The sequence below is a fragment of the Diabrotica undecimpunctata genome, chromosome 4 (assembly GCF_040954645.1).
Source record: "Diabrotica undecimpunctata isolate CICGRU chromosome 4, icDiaUnde3, whole genome shotgun sequence".
Classification (NCBI taxonomy): Eukaryota; Metazoa; Arthropoda; class Insecta; order Coleoptera; family Chrysomelidae; genus Diabrotica; species Diabrotica undecimpunctata.
Window position 1 is genome coordinate 55,959,024 of NC_092806.1, and position 19,093 is coordinate 55,978,116.

At 33.5% G+C, this 19,093-nt stretch overlaps 1 protein-coding gene across 2 annotated transcripts in view; it reads left to right on the plus strand.

The window, feature by feature from the left end:
- ash1 (histone-lysine N-methyltransferase ash1) overlaps positions 1–19,093 on the plus strand; it is a 157,914-nt gene that overhangs the window by 130,114 nt on the left and 8,707 nt on the right. For both annotated transcript variants that reach the window (XM_072529500.1, XM_072529501.1), the window contains 9 exons: positions 888–1,173; positions 1,805–2,176; positions 4,026–4,247; positions 5,398–5,609; positions 5,697–6,043; positions 11,937–12,218; positions 14,749–15,316; positions 17,378–17,582; positions 17,711–17,959. In XM_072529500.1, coding sequence (XP_072385601.1) covers positions 888–1,173; positions 1,805–2,176; positions 4,026–4,247; positions 5,398–5,609; positions 5,697–6,043; positions 11,937–12,218; positions 14,749–15,316; positions 17,378–17,582; positions 17,711–17,959 — 2,743 coding nt within the window. The remainder of the gene's footprint in view (positions 1–887; positions 1,174–1,804; positions 2,177–4,025; positions 4,248–5,397; positions 5,610–5,696; positions 6,044–11,936; positions 12,219–14,748; positions 15,317–17,377; positions 17,583–17,710; positions 17,960–19,093) is intronic.

The following is a 19,093-nucleotide window of genomic DNA, read 5'->3' on the forward strand; positions in this document are numbered from 1 at the left end:
ATCTTTCAAGAAGCAGTAAAGCCGGAATTCGAATTAACAGAGAATGTATCAATAACATCAGATACGCAGATAACACTGTGGTATTTACTGACAGTTATGAAACTCTCCAGGAGTTAATGAATAGAATCACAGAAATAAGTCAGAGATATGGACTTTCACTAAACATTAGGAAAACAAAATGTATGATGATCTCTAAGAAGGAACAGCAAATTGGAAGAATCAGTGTGAATGATCAACCAATAGAAAGAGTAAAAACATACCATACATACCTTGGTACGAACATCAATGAAAATTGGGACCATTCCTTAGAAATCAAATGTAGGATAGAGAAAGCAAGGTATGCATTTCACAAAATGGCTAAGCTATTCAAATGTCATGATTTATCAGTACCCTTAAAAATCAGGTTATTACGATGTTATATCTTTCCTATACTGTTGTAAGGAGTTGAGTCGTGGACTCTCACAGTCGCTACCTGCAAGAAAATTGAGGCTTTCGAAATGTGGTTTTATCGTCGAATCCTGAAGATATCCTATACCGACCACGTTACTAACCAGGACGTTTTATTAAGAATACAAAAAGGAACAGAGTACCACAATAAAAACAGCCAAAATTGAATACCTCGGTCACATCATGAGGCACAGTGAAAAATATGGGTTGCTGCAATTAATTTTACAAGGAAAGGTAGAAGGAAGGAAGTAGGGACCAGGAAGGCGAAGGAAAGCGATTATTTCGACTAATAGAGATTTCGGATAATGGAGGTTTTGGCCTTGAAGGGAAGGAAGCAAAATATTTTCTCGAGTTTTGGAGGACTTACTAATATTTTATATTTTATGTTAGACAATTTCTGAGTGTCTTTTTTAACGATCATTTCAATCTTAATATTTTAGGTTTTCCAACAGTAAAGAAGAGGAAGAAGAAACCATCCATCGATTCTTCCTCCACTCTTCCAATGGACTCACAAATTTCAAACGCTTGCGACCGTGTTCCAAAAGAAGGAGAAGAGTACACAAAGTTTGTTCAGAGAACAGAAAAATCAGAGAATTCAATATCGACACCAGGAACTCCTGAGAAAATGAAAATTGATGAGTCTTCCAGATGGGAAATGATGAGTGAATGTGAAAGTTTACCCATGGATGAAAGGACAGAATTCGATGATGAAATGAAATCAGAAAGGTCAGTATTTTTATATACTCGATAATAATATATTTACCCTTATTGTTTCTCATAATTCTTACTGTATGCTGAAGTAGTTTTGTTAGTCTATAGAATGTTGTGATCGGAAAGTTCAAATTTGTCCTATCACTGATACCTAGTTCTCATTATGAGTTGACACACATCTTACAGGTTATCCTGTTACATCCTAACATTTTTAAGGCATGTGTTCATTCCCAAATCAGTCTTTTCTCATAAAAATTAAACTCTTAAGAGGATTCAAGATGAAACAGTGCGTGAAATGAATGAAAACAAACAAAATTTACATGCCTTACTATAGCCACAAATTTACATTTAATTGTTTTTTGATCCCTGAATTAAAATCTGTCAGAATTTAAAAATCTTTAGATTAGTCGTGACAGTGACCTTCATCATCTGAGAGATCAGGAAACATTATATCTTATATTAAACCATATAAAAAAACCTTTTATAAATAAATCTATAATAAAAAAAATTGTCGTCTTATTGTAACTCAATATTAAAAATATATTCCACTGTTATATTGGTCATGTCGTTCATTTGATGCTGAGATTTCCTGCTACATTTTACATTGAATATTTGACTAAAATAATATGAAATTTTTATTTTATAGGATGACATTGCGTCACAGAGACCTATCTCCCTCATCAGTAGACACCAGAAGCAGTGACCGCAGCAAATTCAAACTGGACGATCCTGACGATTTTGAACTGTCTCTGGATTCAGGTATAGAACGCCTCAGATCCAGATTGGAAGATAGAACGAAGCGAAAGAGAGGCAAGGAGCAACTGTACGAAAACAACTATCCGAAGAGGAAATTGAGAGATATATCTCCCGCCAGTAGCATAGAACCTTTCACGGAAAGGAGGCTGAAAGAGGACCGGGCTTCTACTTCTGGCGATGAGAAGAGAGGTAGAAAGAACTTCAAGTGGAGGAAGAGGTATCTTGTGGCGGGGTTGTTTTCAGATTACTACAAAGAAGACGAGTAAGTAGAGCTCTTGATATTTCCTTAAAATTCTACCTAAAATGTATATCTCTGCATGGCGTACAAACGGGTATAAATTCGAATTTTGTGACGAAACAATATTTTATGCTCATATCTATCATTGTGCAAATAGGTATAAGTCCATATCTATGTATACTATTAAAATAAAAACATACAAAGCTTAAAAAAAAAATTGCACATAGTTTTACCTGCAAAAGGGAATATTTATGCTTATATCTTTATGTACATATTACATTAAAAAACATATCAGCGGTTAAATATCGAAACTTCACAAGTCAAAACCCCGGCACTTCTCTTATGTAAAAGTGGTTTCAATTAAATTGGCTGAAACTTTGCAAAGAGGTAGCTTTGCAGAGATGGAGAGAGTTAAGAGAGTCATAGTTACTCCCGCTGTTTACCCGCGCTTGCTTAAATTTATTCACTTTGACATTCAGAGCACTGGGCAGAAATTACATTGTGTCAACAATGCCATCGCAATGCTTTGTTTTAATTAGACAGCGGATTCCCCTAGTCCATGCCAGTTCTGAGCTGACCGTTGATTGGCGGCCGAAGAGGACATCCAAGCACCCGAAAGTAACTCAGAGCCTCGCAGCAAGATGGTTCCGCGGGAGGCCAAGGCACGGGACCGAACTCGGATCCATGAAACCCAACTCGTAAGAATTAGGCTCACTTCACCTCGCCCAGGCCCGGCACGTCAGCCGTGACCCGCTTCCTCGCCAAGCCCGACACGCCCCGATCCTCAGAGCCAATCCTTATCCCGAAGTTACGGGTCCAATTTGCCGACTTCTCTTACCTACATTATTCTATCGACTAGAGGCTCTTCACCTTGGAGACCTGCTGCAGATATGGGTACGAACCGGCGCGAGCTTCCACGTGGAGTTTAACCTCCGTGGCTCCACTTTAAACGAATCTTCCGATTCATCATTTGTGGAAGTGTGTGGGATCTGCTTCAGCAAATCTTCGTAAATCGCTCGTGCCTTCTCACATATGATGCTTTGTGTTAAGGTTACTCCTTGAAGCTGCTTCTCTGTCACCCACACTATTAGTAGTTTCTCCATCTTTCCATGAAGAGAAGTCTGGAGCTTATAAATTATTTTAACGCCTTTAGCTGGCATTATACCATTTATCACCTCCTTCCGTTTAAGTACAGTAGGTACATATCATTGATGTGGTAAGCCCGTACATCCTCGCTAAGTCAGTTACTCGTACACCTTGCTCATGTTTTTCAATGATTTCACGTTTTAGTTCAATAGACATTATCTTTTTCTTCGAACCCATGGTTGTAAAAATGAATGTAATATTGTAATATGTACAAAAAGCACAAAACGCGAACCCAACTTATCAACAATACTTCGAAAATGAGGGAAACAAGCAAAGCAGACAGACTGAGGTCTATAGTAAAAATTTACACAGTGTAAATTACACTGACATCGAGACTGCAATATGGTTAGTATTAGAAATTAGAATCCGAATTTTTGTCAGATTTAACTTATGTGTTTACTCATAAATTCTGCTGATTCCAACCAACTCTCCCACCTTCTCATCTGCTTGAAGCTTAAATATTATGAGGTACATACAAATTAATTAAAGGAATAAATGATGGTCAAATTGTTTTCTCTAGTTCTTTCACACTGGATAAATGTAATTGTTTGATTAGTTGATTGAGAATTTTACTAGGATAGCTGTTATTCAAAAATAAGCTACAACTTAGACTTATATGACAGGCAATATGATAGCATACCAACAGATCATGTTATTTACAAAAAGTTACCCTACATAAATGGCTTAATTAACAATATAATTAAGCTGCTGTTTTCTTTCTTTTTAGTGAGACCAAACTTCATAAACGTACTGAAAATGCAAATAAACCAACTCGCAATTTGACCTACAACCCGTCAGAACATCCTTATGGACTTTTACCGCCACCCTACCATTGTGGTAAATTTCTGAGATGCCGGAAAATACCCTTCCAGTTGCCGTACGACATCTGGTGGCAACACACTCACTCACAGTTGCCAGGAAAAGACGCTGTGCCTTCATGGAATTACAGGTAAGTGAATATTTTCGTGTCAATAGAAAATGTCAATAATTGTTGATTTAGAATGTCTGCTCAATAATGTTACAACAAATTATAATTACTATGATATAGAGTTGTTTTTCACTTTTCTCATTCTTTACATTCGTTTTTGTAATATATCATTCAGTTTCTCCGTCCTCCTCCCTCTTGTTTTTCTATATTCGTTAGCTCCAAAGTTAGTTATTGATGAATCTTGTTTATTTGAAATACATCAGGAATTTTTCTCTCTATGCTATGATTTGCATTGCAATAAGTATTTTGTTTATATTTTCATATTCCAATTTCTCTCCCCCTATCTTAATATATTGCAATACATTGACGCAGGTGTCTTACTTTTTCTACCTCTTTGCTTCCTTTTAGTATCCTATTATCATCTAAATATCCCAACATTGTATCTCGCTGTTACCATCACCAACAATTTCTCACACAATTTTTTCCTATGTATTTTTTTTTCGTCCTTTGTCAACATCCCCTTTCCGCCTCTTTGCCGGTATCTTTATAGTATTTCAAATTTCGACCACTCTCGTTTACGTTTCCCTTTGCTTCTTACGTTTTTTGTATTTCTAATTCTTCCTCTTTGAACTTAATTATGTAACCTTTCACGTAACATTTCCATCCTCGCTTTCCTTTCCAATCCATTGCTCTCTATTCTTTCGGTTTATCTTCCCCATCCTTTTTGTATTGCTTCAGTTTTCTTCCTTTGTGTATTTGTTTCTTTTTTGTCCTACATTTCCCTTAATCTTAATATCCTATTTTTCATCTCTCACTCCACCTCGCAAACCATCGCTACTGTTTTTATTTTATCAATCTATTTTCTAGTTTCTAGTTGTATTTCTCATATCTCTTTTTTGTTTTACCATTCTATCAGCACGCTTTTTTCATCTTTTCAACTCTGATTATCTGATGTCTCTCTGATTCTCTTGCCACATATTGTCACGTATTTAACACTTTTCTCAATTATTTATCTCATAATATGACATTTAATAGAAGCTTTTTTGTTGATAAGCATTGTTTGAAAGGCTCAATAACGGTAAAGAGGTTGTGAACGTCATAAAGAGAGGGAAAGGGAAATTAGGTTATGTTACATTTCATCTTCTATAGTTTTTTTTTATTTTTTTTTTAGGAAAATAAGAACAAATGTCTATAACATCAAAAATACGACAGGAGCATGCGAACCGCAGGCCTGTAATTGTAAACCTTCCAGCAATTGTGGAGATGACTGCATCAACCGACTTGTGTATTCGGAATGTCCAGCTTCCCATAGGTGTCTAAATCAGAAGATACAAAGACACGAAGGGGCTCCAGGATTAGAAAAATTCATGACAGACTCAAAAGGTAAATTTGTCATTATTAATAACTTTTCAATTTTTATACTTGACCTTTAGTCGTTGAGCCATTCAGCTTATTCTAATGTGTTTGTAGGTTGGGGAGTTAAAACGAAGCTTCCTATAAAACAAGGTGAATTCATTCTGGAATATGTCGGAGAAGTGGTGGCTGATCAAGAATTCAAAGAGCGCATGGGCACGATATACACAAACGATACCCATCACTACTGCCTGCATTTAGATGGTGGCTTGGTGATCGACGGACATCGTATGGGAGGTGATGGAAGGTTCGTTAATCATTCTTGTGCCCCGAATTGCGAAATGCAAAAGTGGTCAGTGAATGGACAGTTCAGAATGGCCTTGTTTTCACTTAGGGATATTCAGGCTGGAGAGGAGTTAACTTATGATTATAACTTTTCTCTCTTCAATCCGGCTGAGGGACAAGTAAGTACGCTTTTTATAAAATAATGACAAAAATATTATTAAGGTATTCATAAAAGAGTTTTCATTTAATTTTTACTTTCATTTAAATCTCAATATAACAATTGTTTTAGGTCTAGAAAATATGTAGAAATAAAAATATATTGTTAAACAATTAATTGAAGTATAACGATGGCCATTTCTTCTTCTAAAGTGCTCTTTCCGCAATGGAGGTTGGCTAGTACAATTACAAACTCTTCTGTGTCGTCAGCTGTTCAAAATTTAGCCCTGCCCTAGTCCTCTCTTTCACTCGATCTTTCCTTTCCCTATGTTTTCCAGTTGAGCATATTGGTACTTATTATTTCTCAGTATGTCGTCTAGGCCGCCTAGGTATGATATTTTTCAAAGTTTCACTTTTTTGTAAAGTTTTCGTTCCTTTCATATTCTATGCAGTATTTTTTGTTTGAGTTGTGCGATGTCCATGAAATATTGAGGATTATCTGGTAGATCAATATTTCAAAGGCCTCCAGTTTATGTGTGGCTGATGTTTTAAAGGCCTACGTTTTAACTGCATAGAACAAAATCGAAGACCAGAAGTAGCATTTTGATAAACATATTCGAGTTTCGAGGTTTATTCGAGAATCACATAGGAGTTATTTGATTTTTTTTCAACATTTTACTTTCTTTTGCATGATGGTTTCTATCTAGCTTGGTATGGATAGACATTATCTACTGTTCCATATAGAATTTACTGTGTTACCTAGTATTATTGATAAGGTAATGGTTTTTATAGGAAACTAGATTTCTGTAGTTGGATCTAAAACTACTTCGCATTTGTAAATGGTTATGGACAAGCTGGAACCAAATAAAAAAAATCCTTAATTCAACCTGCTTGATTTCGATTCGATCTCGATTTCGATTCGATCAAACCTTTTCGATTGTTAGTTTAGGGTTGATTGTAGTGAATTAGACCTTAAATTTTTGTAGAAGTTTTGTGGGAAGTTTTGTTTTCTCCAGAAGGTTGTGGAAAACTCAGGAAAATATTTATAATGAAAAATCGACATTACAGACTTCTATTTTTTCAACTATTTAAAATTAAAAGTTATCTCAAAAACAAAGAAAATTCATAAAGAAAAATGCGATACCCTTTTTCTTTTTTTACAAATAATTTTGCAATCCAGCACTGTCCGGAAAATTAGAAAGTGTTCATCAAAACTGCTGCGTGAAAAATTATAATTGCTAACTTTTTTAAGTACAGAAAAATAAGCAAACTTTCAGACCCACTTTGAAAAATTAACATTGGTTGATTAGGTGAGCCTTCAAAAATCATTTAATATAATTTTTCGATATAAACATAGAGACACATTGTAATTGCTAAAAATTGTTACTAAGCAGTTATGAATGATTAAAAATTTTCGTTTTAAACAGTTAGATTACCAAGTTTAGATGTAAGGAAAAAATATTTTTTATTTTTATTAAAACAGTTGATTTCGTTGATTTTGTAAATTTTTAAAAATGGAAAAACGAATATTTGATTTGACATTTTTTATTATGATAAATTGTAAATTAAGAACGACCTGACAGTTTTTTATAAATCTAGACCAAAAAATTTAATTGCGATAAATACTGCTTTTAGCAATTTGAAAATTGCATAATATAAATGTTTGTACATAATAATCATATTAAATTATTAATATTTTGATCGTAAAAATAAATTGTAAAGAAAAAGAAATACGACTTTTGTAGTTCCCTTAAAAAATTTCCTAAACTCACATAATTAACCGATTCTAATTTTTCAGAATAGAAATAGATTTGAAAGCTTGCTTGTTTAATCTTCTATCTGTAAAGACTTCATCGATTTGAATAACAAAGATTTTTCCAAGCAGCAAAGTTTCGAAAATTTTTGAGTTTTCTGGACAGTGCTGGGTTGTAAAATGATTATGTGAAAACCGAAAATATCTATTGCATTTTTCTTTACAACAATACGATTTTTTGGAAATAACTTAAAATTTTGTATACCAAATTTTCGGAGACTTTTATGCAATTTTTTAAAAGATTTAGTTAGTTCTTGACATCCTTCTAAACTGGTATTCTGGTGTATATATGTGAGATACAATAGTGGGCTATACAAAACCTAAATTTGACTAATACTTCGATTTTCCAAAGAATTCTTAATCCGCTAGAACATTTTTTGGTAATCTTATTTGCAGATTCTTTTATGTAGAATATCTAAATTAACATTGTCATAAGCTGCTTATATTTCAATAGATGCCACAATTGATCTATTTTGTGTAAAGCTTATGTTAATGTCCGTTACTAGTGTGTTCTACTGCCTCAAATGTTCAACTTTCAATGATTTTTAGACAGTTTTTCTTCGGTTTCGAGCCAGTGTTACAGCTTATTTTTTACCATGCTTTCAAATGTTTTCAAGAAGCAAGAAGCTAATATCCCACGATAAGAATCAGGATTGTAGGCATCTCTATTGGTTTCAATATTTGAACAACTAAGTACTGACTAAAGCGAGGCTATGTATCAGTTTATAATATATACCATCTGATCCAGGAGCTGAGTTGATATTTGATTTTACACTGTATTCCAATTTAGCGTCAGACAATTCTTCATTAAGGTCCCCATTTGAGATTGAATTGTCCTGGTCTGTGTTAGTTAGAACCCAGGCGGGCGTAATTGTGTTAAGAAAAACTTCTACCCATCCATCCATTACTGATTTATTTTTTACTATATCATCATATATATATTCGGAAAGTTTTTCGCGGTACATGTAATACACATTATTTCACACTCCAAAAATATTCTAAGAACTATAGATACAAATTAACTAGGGTAAAAGCACCAGTAATTGGCCTCTTAAGGAGAGCACATCAATATATCTATGAAATGTTTTGACACTGTGGATAATTATTACTATTTTTGACGTCATGGAATTTTGTTATTATTTCTGCATGTTGCATAATTTTATTATGTTAATCTTTCATGTCTGAAAATATTTTACATGTGTTCTTTTGTAAATGTGCATAGGAACCAGCTATTGGCCACACTGTTTCAGTTATTATCACAATATATATTAGTGATTGGCCATCCTTTTTTAAATTGAATTTTACCACTTAACTCGTAAGTTAAGATAGGTAGGTAGGTAAGTACCTATTTAGGTACCTAATCAAGGATTTTGTATAGAGTGGGGACACCAAAAAAAGAGCATGTCAAAGTTAACTTTTATTTTTTATTCTGACAAGATTCGCAAATATATACTTCATCTGTGTTTCCATAGAATCTTATTATGCAAATCACATGATATGTTCTAAGACACATTTGGCATCTAATGCCTTCCTCACACTCTGTAATATTTAGTACACATAGATAACACACAACTTTAGAAACTTTTTTATTTTTAAAATGTGATGGAATGTTTGATACCCAGTTTATATTTTTAAATCCTGAAAGAATGTTTGATACCGAATTTCGATTTTCGAGGTGTGAAGGAATATTTGATACTACACTATCAGACAGAATTGTAATTTTTGTCGAGGACTGTTTTGTATTATCATTAAATAATTTTTGTTTAGGTACAATTTTTTCTCAGTGTTTGGAGATTTAGTGTGGGCGAGAAATATTTTTGGAGATAATCTTAAATTCGTTTCGGTTGTAGGTGAATGCCTGATAATTTCAATACTATTTTGGTTATTTACAGTGCTTGATGACTTTGTGTGAGAATGAAATTCTGGTGTAGAAACTTTGACAAATTCAGGTAGTGGAGGCTCAAAAACTTCAGTATTGTTACTTCTACTTGCCTGATATAAACACTTTCAATGCTTTTTTGAATCTTCTTCATATTTTGCAATAGGAAAGTGAACATTTACATCTTTTTAAGTTTTGTTGGGGTCATTTCTATGGGTTGTCTACTTTCCTCTTCAGACTTATTAAAAGTTTTAGCTAATTTTTTTGTTATTTTATTATACGAGCATTTGATTTGATTTTCTTCTTGTCTTTTCATGCTGGAGTATCTGGCCATATTAAGTAAGTCGCAATAGATTTATTTGAAGCATTTACAGATATATTTTCAGAAATGTTTAGGATTTTCTCTGGTTTTTTGGATAGATCTTCTTTAACCGTTTTCGTCACACTTGATTTAGATTGATTTGTATGGTCTTCTATTCCTTGCATGTTAAAAATTTCATTCTCTGATGCTACCAAAGTTGCGTTCTCGTTGTGTGGTATGTTTACAATTTCAGTATCATCTAGTATTACAGGTATATCATTTATCTCGCAAATTACTTCACTTGTTTCTAAAACTTTTACTTCTTTATCTTAATCATCAGATTGAGTTTTACAATTATTTCGACATAGCTGTTCAATTCTGTCATTGCCAACTATTTCACAAAATTTTTATAAGAAATTGTTGTATTTGGATCAATAAGTGTTGGCAAATCTTTGTGCTCATCCAGATTACCTTCAGTTTCAAATACTTTCCCAAGACATGTTGAATAATCAAGAGCAGACGAATTCCAAGGGAACATACCGCCTATCTTAAACTCACTTCTGATAATATTTAGATTTAACAGATTTATAGCAGATTTTAAAACTGGAGCAAACTGTAATTGTGTTAACACTTTTTGGGGGTTTTCTCTCCTAAACTAAAGCAAAGCTTCTTTCCAAAAAAAAAAACAATTTTAGAGGCTTAAATGCAGCCACATCCGCTGGTTGCATTAATCTCGTGACATTAAAGCTAGTAAAATAATTTTCAAATCTCTACAAATTTAACTTGTCTGTATGTACAGTTAAATGGGTTTTATGCCCATCAACAAAAAGTATTGCCGGACGTGTAATATTATTTTGATCTAAATAAGGGTTAAATATATTCAATGTATTCGTAAAAGTTTTTGTTATCCATCCAACCATTTTCTGTTAAATTAATACCCCACGAATTCGGCACAGCACTTAATATATCATTAGGCAATCTCATGGGGATAAATTATCATCGGAGGTAAAATATTTCCTATTGCAGAAAATGTGAACATAACTGTTAAGTTAACCTTTGGTTTATATTTAATTTCATAGACATTTCTGGAACCCTTCATTGCCAAAACCTTTTTATTTTTGGGACATAAATAAAAACATGTCCCGTCACCAATGGAGATCCTTGTTGGGTCTTAAAGAACATCTTAAATTTCTTTTTTATCTGGATGAGATTTTATATTGGCAAACCATTTGGTAATGTCTCTTTGGTTAATGTTTGAACTTGCTGATGTCACTCCCTCTGAACTCCTTAGGGAAATGTTGGGATTGCGCTTCAAAAATCCTGATAGCCATGTTCTACCTGGTTTTTTTTTAACCTATTCTCTATCCTTCCATTGTTGGATGTAGGTCTCCCCCAGTTCTCTCCATCTTTCCCTATCTTGAGCTGTTCTCTGCCATGTGGGACCTCCTTGTTTCCTGATGTCATCTTTTCACCTCATCTGTGGTCTGCCTCTTGATCTCTTTGCATTGTATGGACGCCACTTTCCGATGGCATTGTTCCATCGTCCGTCTTGGAGACGTTCATTGTGTCCAGCCCATTTCCATAAGTGTTTTCAGTTTTAGATCGTTTTGGCATAGTTGCTAAAAAAATATAATTAGTTATTAGCCACACATAAAACACTAGTCATTAACATAATTATGTCAATCACTAGATTCTTACAAAATACTAATCTCTCCTATTGCCAACCCATCAAGGCTAATAATTGATATATTGATAATTTCATGCATTAGTAATTGGCCACCTTAAAATTTACGTTATTTGAATAAATAACGTTAGATTTGTTATGCAATTTCTGACAGGACATACACTATATTTTCAAAATATAAAATATAAATTCAATGTTGTACAAATTGGATACCTACTAGATACATTTATTTATTGCAGGAGTGCAAATGCGGTAGTGACCTCTGCCGAGGAGTAATAGGTGGCAAAACGCAGAGGGTAAGACAACTTCCAGATCAGTCGTCGGTGGATAGAAAGAACTCCGGTAGGGTGGGCAGACCGAGGAAAACGGAAGCGAAGAAGAAATCCAACAACAATAAGGAGGTGGAAAAACCCCCGATTTCTACTCCACTCTTACCTATACTGCAAGTGAAACCTGTGAGTCATCAGCAGAAATGCTTTATCTTGGAACATCACTGTTTCTTGTTGAGGAATTTAACTAAGGTTTGTATTTTACTTTTGTTATATATTGTTTTATTCTATTACTATTACTAATTTAGAGAAAACTAACTAGCTGAACCTACAGATGTCCTGTCTTAGCTATATGAGTCAAAAAATGAGTAAAATCTGGCATGTTTCTGGAAACCAATGTATGGCTTCAATTTGACTTGGCCACTGGCTCAAATCAATCCAGGAGCTTCACCTTTAAACTTAAATGCCTTGCAATGTGGACACACAAACATTAATTTGCTCAATAGCAACGATTTGCTGTAAATTATTTGATTGCCACGTTATAATTGAATGTTGCTCGATGGGGATTTAACGTGGCATTTCTACATTGTTGATTTAGATTCCATCGATTCCGTTTAACATCATTTCGCTTCACGATAGTCGTCAGTTTGACTTACTTTTTTGTCAGTTTGACTATTGCTAGTTGTACGACTACTAAGTTCCTCCTACCAATTAGACCTACGTCTAATTTTTTTAAGAATCAAAATTCAAATTAAAATAAATAATTGTCTTCCTTAGTATTTCTATATATATATATATATATATATATATATATATATATATATATATATATATATATATATATATATATATATATATATATATATATATATATATATATATATATATATATATATATATATTATATCAATGGTATTCCGGGTTTGACTCCGCGTTAAATGTTGTTGGTTTTGATAAAAACCATTTTGACGACGTTTCGGCAAGATCTCACTTGCCATTTTCAAGTCTCTCTGGATGGTCTGCTTCTTGTCGATGTTCGAGTGGAAGTAACTGAGTCACTTCCAGAGCAGACCATCCAGAGAGACTTGAAAATGGCAAGTGAGATCTTGCCGAAACGTCGTCAATATGGTTTTTATCAAAACCAAGAACATTTAACGCGGAGTCAAACCCGGAATACCATTGATATAACATACAACTCCCGCGGAAATATCAAAACTAACATTATATATATATATATATATATATATATATATATATATATATATATATATAATCAAGAATTTATAAAGTCAGTGTAAGACCAATAATGGCATATGCCTCAGAAACAACCACAACACAAAGGCTACTGGAAACGGCAGAGATGAGAGTACTGAAAAGAATTACAGGAAATACGCTGAGAGATCGAAAGAGAAGTGAAGACATTAGAAGAAAATGTAACATACAGTGTATACATAATGGACACAAAATAGAAAAAAAGAATGGAATATCAACATAAGCAGAATGAAGGTGACCCGTGTCGTCAAAATAGCAAGATAGCAATCGGCAGAAGAAGGATCGGACGACTGCGCAAAAAATGGAGTGACAACCTTCCATAGAGGTATTAATCCGCCAAGGAACAAGCAAAATTGCTTATAAAGAGGAAGAAGAAGTATTTCTATATAACCATGTATACCACGTGTTGGTCTATTAAAACTTACCAAAAATCGATAAATAAATTAAACTTTTAATATAAGATGTCACTGCAATGAACTAACTGTGACCCTTCTTAATTGTAGTTAATAATTTATTTTTGAAAAAAGTCTTCTCTAGACACTCAAGGGCAAAAGAAGTGTGGGAAGAAGAAAAATATCGTGGCTTCGTAATCTACGTGAATGGTTCGGGTGTAGTTCGATTGAACTTTTTAGGCGCGCTGCTAACAAAGTCGCAGTGGCCATGATGATTTCCAATCTCCGTTAGGAGTGGCACGAGAAGAAGAAGAAGACACTCATTGAACAAATTAAAAACTCGATAAACGTTCCGGTAGAATGGACAGTGCATAAAGAACTCAAGAAACAGTGATGTACATGATACACAAAAACTCCCTCTGATGTTTGAAATTGTCCCACTTTTCCTGGGAATATTTCTCCCCACTGTCAAATTAAACAAAAGAATCAAATTAAACAAAAGAAGAATATATGAATAATTAAACAATTTTATTTAGTAGGTATTAATGTTTTACAATAAAAAATACGTCAGTTAAGTTTTAATTGAAACAAAGATCATAATTGGCATGATTCCCGCTATCGCTTGACTTGAAAGTAATGTGTTATCAAATTTCATACCGTACTTTCATTTATTGTGTTCATTTATCTACTAATAAATATTAATTTTTTTACTATAAATTAAAAGCAATAAAATTAAAAAATTCTACCATATTATGTAATTCTTCATTAAAACCTTAGGACCTTCGACCGACCAATGTAGCTATGACATTTGCATCGTGTCAACTACTAAATGCGAAATTGTTAAATGCGCAAAATTTAAATAAATGTTAAGGTTTCTGAAATTGTTCTGAAATAAAATAAATTAAATAAATAAAATAAAATAACAGGAAATGAAATAAAAACCATAACAGATTTGTTAATATTTGAGAATAGTTTATAGTCGAAATGAATCAAGTCTTCCAATTTGAGACGGAATTTTGTTTCAAATCGTTGAAAATAATCTATGCATCAATATATACATGAACTATGATTGTACCAGTATATTTTGTTTGGATGATAATTATGTTTGGTTTTTCTAGGTCAGGAAAGTACGAGATAGATCTCTCAGTACGGCTTCAGCGGTATCGAGGTTGCAAACCTCGACACCTACAGACACCAGCACATTCATCAATCAGCTGAACGCTCTTCAGAAACCAAGAAACATGAAAACTAGACGATTAGCGCAAGCTGAAGACGATCCAGAACTTAACAAAACCGTCAAACTAGCTACATTGCTGAAAGATATTTGGACGGCTGTAACAACCGCCAAAGATGACAAAGGCAATCTGCTTAGTACCGCATTCATGACGATGCCTTCAAAACGGAAAGTTCCAGAATTCTACACTCGTCTGAGCAATCCTCTAGATCTGACGACGATTGAACAGAACATAGCCACGGGTGTCTATAAGATCGCAGAGAGCTTCGACGACGATTTCAATCTACTCTTCCGGAATTACATCAGATTTTATGGTCGTACCAGTGAAATGGGAATCGGTGCTGCAAAATTAAAGAAGATATATACGGATTCCAAGAGGGACAGTCTCACGAAGTTTGAGGATACCTTAGGAGAGAAACCGCCGTCTACGTTTGTTTCCAACAGAAAGAAAAGTGAGTATGACTTATTTAGATTCTTTTTGTTTAAAGGTCCCTACAGTGGGGAATTTTTGGTAATAAAGTACAACCTCAACATCAAGAGAGTGGCCAAAAAATTTGAGTTATGAGTTTTTGACTTTTGGAAGATTTCTACTTAGGCGGATTTTGATTTGACAATTATCAACGAATAACAACATTTTTCTTTTTTCTTTGGCCATTTTCTTTGAGGCACTTTTTGAACATTCCAGAAGTCATCCATACTTTTGTAGTTACTTCATATTTCATATTGACATCTTGAAAAACAATAAGGTCTTTAGATTTACCGATTACTAATGGTGAGAGTTTTTCTGTGCCCAACATGTTTGCTGCTAGCAGAATAACCAAACGTTCCTTGCTGTTTCCCGCCATGGCAGTTATTATTTTTAAAAGTTAGGGTCTTATCATGAAGACATTTAAAAACGTTCTCGTTTCGTTCACATATAATAAATCTTGCAATTCCCTTTTCCATTTGTTACAGGATTGAAAGCTGACACCTGCACTCTCCCCACAAACTTTTTTAAAAACAAGTTCATGTATTCTTTTGAACTTTTTTAGCCATCCATTACTGTCCCTGAAATTAGCCACTCCCAATGATTTAGAGTATATTTCGGCTTTTTCTCGTAACAGTGGTCAACTAACATTGATATTTTGGCTCACGGCATTGCTTAAACCATTTAACTAAGCACTTGTCCAAGCTCGGAAATTCTGCAATTCGTTGTCTTTTACAGTACAAATTTTGACCATTTTAAATTTTTTTCATGATGTTTGGTTCATTTTTTATTATTTTTGACAGAAACTTTCTTCTTTCAGTACCTTATCCGATTATCGAAGTTGGCGATCATATTGGCAATAATAACTTTGTTTACGGCAGCTCTAAATAAATTAGCGGTGGTCTCTTAAAACCATTCTCGGAGATTTCGGAGCCAAGATGTTCTTCTTCGGCCTGGGCCTCTCCTTACCCTGTATTATGAGGTGTAGAAGGTTATACCTCTCTGGATGTCTCTCTACATGACCGAAATATTGTAACTTTCGAATTTTTATCGTTTTTGTTATTAGTAGATCCAAATTATTCAACAACATATTTCTTCTTTTGCCAGTTCTTCACAGCTTTGAGCACTTCTAACTTTTCAGCGAGATTCATATATTTTCAGTTTTACAGCACTCATTTTTAAAAAAATATATTTGTAAACTGTTGTACAAACTGATCTATATTGCGGTAGAACCAAACTACTTCTGACAATTTTTTACACCGACAAAATGTCTTCCTTCACTAGCTAAATTTCAAATGAAATCAAAAATAACAAAATTAAACGCCTTCCAAGCAACCAAACACGTGTTAACGTGGGTTATAAATTTATTTAGTGGTAATCCTATTTATTGTATACACCTAAATTGTTTTCCAAGAAACAATGCTGTACTTTCATTAGTGGCAAATTTCTAAAGTCGGTAACTTATTTTTCATCGAACTATAAAGGTTTGTAATAACTTTCAACTGATTTAGTTATAAAGGTTGTAAAATATATTCGAGATGCAAAGGTCCATTTCGATTTTTCTAGTTATACGAGTTAAAATATATACCAAAATAGCTTGTAGACACTCACTAATTATTTCGACTAATAGAGGGTTCATATTTCGAGTAATGGAGGTTTTGGGTCTTGAAGAGAAGGTAACAATACATTCGTTCGAATTTTGGCGGTTTTTGAATTTATTGAGGTTCGATAAAGAGGTTCTACTCTAATAATCATGACAGTAGTTCGCTCCAGGATAAGATCCGTGAAGGTTGTCTACATTCTGCTGTTGTGGGTGTCTAGATTGACAAACTTAATTTAAAAATTATGTAGCGGCAATTAAGGTATGCTGAAAACTAATGAGAAAATTATATGGCGGTGTTGCCTGTTTTTTTTTAGATAAATTGTGATATTATATATATATATATATATATATATATATATATATATATATATATATATGTATATATATATACATATACATATATGTTTCTAATATATTTCGATATATACAATATTTTATATTCAGGTGAAGAGGAGGACATCATCAGGTGCATATGCGGTATACCTCGAGATGAAGGATTGATGATTCAGTGTGAAAGGTGCATGGTCTGGCAACATTGCGAGTGCGTAAAAGCTGACGCGTCTGCTGCCAGCTATCATTGTGAAGTATGTGTACCAAGGAAAGTGGACTACGAGATTCCTCTGAATGAGTTCACTGAACATGGGCACAGGTAATAGATCCATATTAGCTCAAATAACCCATAAGCATTTATCAGTATATTAATAAAACATTTATCGAAAACCAAATGCTATAGTTTGTCTGTGTTGAAAGTAACAATTTAATTTCCAATAATTTTAGGTACTATATGACACTAATGAGGGGAGATCTTCAACTGAGACAAGGCGACACAGTTTATGTACTTCGAGACATTCCTATAAAAGGAACTGATAAGAAACATACCTATGACACTATAGGTAAGATCGAGTACTCAGAACTGGATATATTTAGGATCGAACGGTTGTGGAAGGAAGAAAAGACGGGTAAACGACTGGCGTATGGACACCATTATTTAAGGCCCCATGAAACCTTCCATGAACCAACCAGGAAGTAAGTAGTTAATATAATACATCATAGTTAATAAGGCACATCTATATTTTATGAACTGTACTAAAATAAGTGAACTGTCGTCACCTGTATATTTAAATAATTCAAGATTGATCTATTATGGATTTTTTTCACAAAAAAATATCATGTACTAGAACACTAAGTATCTTATACTACAGATAAAACTTCTAAAAATAGTGTCATATATTTTGTTATATTCTACTTATTTTTATTATAAAAATGAAATTGTCCGAGTATTACCTTATATTATCATATTATCCCTCTCAATAGCCTTATTAACAATTATCATTTTAGATGAAAATTATTTTAAGTTTTAAATCAGATCATGAAATCCTGTGAAGCTGTATAGTTTTAGCATCATTTGAATTTGACAGAATGTAAATAGAATTTGCAGTGAATTTTTTATCTATAATATATACTCTTTCAACAAATCGGCTTTCACAAAACTCTACGATAAGATTAATTAATAGTTTTCTTCTTCTTTATTATATAAATGTAATATGTGAATGTACGCTTCACGATTTTTTCCATTAGTCGCATAGTTTTCCTATTTTAGTATCGTTTGAAGTAAAAACACTCTCAAGTATTACCTGTCTGTTCACAATATCTAGCAGTGAAACATAAAAATAGAACTTTCCTTATCTGGTCCTTCCTGAATTGCCTCAAGTTTATTTATAATAAGAAGAAAAATGGTTATTGGATACTCTTTGGAGCTTCTAAAATAATCCTTTTTTATGTATGATTAACTAATAGAAAAAGCAAAAAAGTAGAGACTAAGTTCTTGCAATTTCATCTTCTTTGAAAGTTAACGATTACTCTGGCGAACCTAATTTTATCAACTGCTATTTTAAAACTATCTGTCCAGGACCAGTCTATTCCTATTACACCATACTCCACGTTTGCCTTCTATTTTTTTGTGAAATTTTAGTTGCAGGACTCATATTTTTTGTTTCTCATTATATGTCCAAGGTATCCTACTTTAATTGTTTTTTTGGAAAATAGTAGCTCTCTGTTGGTACTCATTCTTTTTGTCATTACTCACGTGTTTGGTTCATGATATTTTTAACAGTCTGTGAAATATCCATATTTTGAATGCTACATAAAGCAAAAACACCG